Raw genomic sequence first — 1,614 nt, 5'->3', positions numbered from 1 at the left:
CTGGAAACCATCAAAAGAGAGAGAGAATAAAATGAGCCCTTTAAACCACAAAGATTAAACGCTGCTTACTTTGATACTTTCTCTAAGCTCCCTTCCATTCTATTAGTAAAAATTTTACACTCTACAGATGGCTCAAGTGAGGTCATCAATGCCTTTGGGTGACAGCAACATGTTTTTAACCACCCAAGATGTCTAACTTTTTTCAATAACCTTCTAGCAGCACTTTAACCACTTCTATAGCAACTTTGATTTTAGGAATCTTAAAACTTCTTTCACACTTGTTTTTTAATTTCATCAGAGGGAAAATTTACTGATGAAACCTCCTCCACTTGTCTCACAGAATCTTGGAAATATTTCTTTTGTGACCAGCAGCTTATTTTCTATCTTGCAAATGACCTACCATGTCCCAAGCTCTTGTTGAATTTTTCATGTATTGTGGAAAATGACTGAAGAGTTCCATCTTGACCTGTTGATATATACAGAAAATTCTTAATCAAGCTTCATCAAAACTAAAGACCATGTGGATCACAGAGCTTATAAAATTAGATTCTATAAAAAGCTTGAAGTTAAAGTTTGGGACACTTTAAAAGGAGAGCCAGATTGCAACTACTTCATTACAATATTCAAGTGTATATGGAATGTCATTTAATGTGAACAAAGGATAAAATGAAAATACTGCACTAATAATTTTCAGCAGATTATTAGAAGAGGCAATGGCCACATTTTCAGAATCTGACTACTGTGCCTCAGAGGATTAGTAAATAGAAAGACACACCAAGTGTAGATTATATCATCTATAGTATTTCCTGAAGTAGACAGTTTTACCCAAACTTCTGAGTCACCCAATGGGATATTTGAATCTAAAAGAATGTGTAAATACCAAACCGAATACTGAGCATTCAGCTCTCAATACTTGCTGATATAAACTAATAGTATGAAGCAGAAACTCACTTGCGCTTAGAATCTGTTGCCCATTTTGTCCATAATATCTGATACTGGTAAGAGGAGCACTATGTCCCATTCTGAATCTCAAAAGTCGGCCTTCACCTGTAGGACCATCAAATATCCATATCTGCCAAGAAATAAAAAGGTCAGGTTCTTCCGCAATGTGCCATCTGATCTGCAGGCAGTCAAATCACCTCCTACATAAATCAACTGGCGTTGCATAGTGCTTGCTAGGCCACTGACCCTGGAGCTACAAAGATAGGGGTGAGGGGAGGGGAAGAAATAAACTGTAACTCACACCTCACTGAAATTATGTCACCTGCTATGCTTTTTGTTTTATCTATACCAGTATCTCACCCCAAATTACTTTCACCTTCTTGGTTCAAGGCTAATTTGTTAAAGTAGGTTTGTAATAACCTAAAGGGTAGATCAGATGAGCCAGAAAGATGATAACAACAATAATCGTAATACCCTGAGAGCGTTGTCAGCACCATTTGTGACAAGAAGTGGCTCTCTATGGAGAAATGTCAGTCCGGCAATTGCTGTAGAGTGTGCATTTCTAATTTGATTAATTAATTTTTTGTCTTCTAGATCCCAGAGTCCAATATGACCACATGGGCTTCCAGCTGCCATTATGGGATGACCATCTGTTATTAAAATAAAATACAT

At 37.0% G+C, this 1,614-nt stretch overlaps 1 protein-coding gene across 1 annotated transcript in view; it reads right to left on the bottom strand.

Annotated features, from left to right (window-relative positions):
* WDR36 (WD repeat domain 36) overlaps window positions 1–1,614 on the bottom strand; it is a 45,840-nt gene that overhangs the window by 33,444 nt on the left and 10,782 nt on the right. The window contains exons 6-8 of the mRNA XM_012659506.1: window positions 1,417–1,597; window positions 952–1,072; window positions 401–466 (exon numbers count right to left, since the gene is read on the bottom strand). Of these exons, the coding sequence (XP_012514960.1) occupies window positions 401–466; window positions 952–1,072; window positions 1,417–1,597 (368 nt within the window). The remainder of the gene's footprint in view (window positions 1–400; window positions 467–951; window positions 1,073–1,416; window positions 1,598–1,614) is intronic.

This window comes from Propithecus coquereli, unplaced genomic scaffold, assembly GCF_000956105.1.
Source record: "Propithecus coquereli isolate 6110/MARCELLA unplaced genomic scaffold, Pcoq_1.0 Scaffold62, whole genome shotgun sequence".
Lineage (NCBI taxonomy): Eukaryota > Metazoa > Chordata > Mammalia > Primates > Indriidae > Propithecus > Propithecus coquereli.
This window is presented reverse-complemented; position numbering and strand designations above follow the sequence as displayed.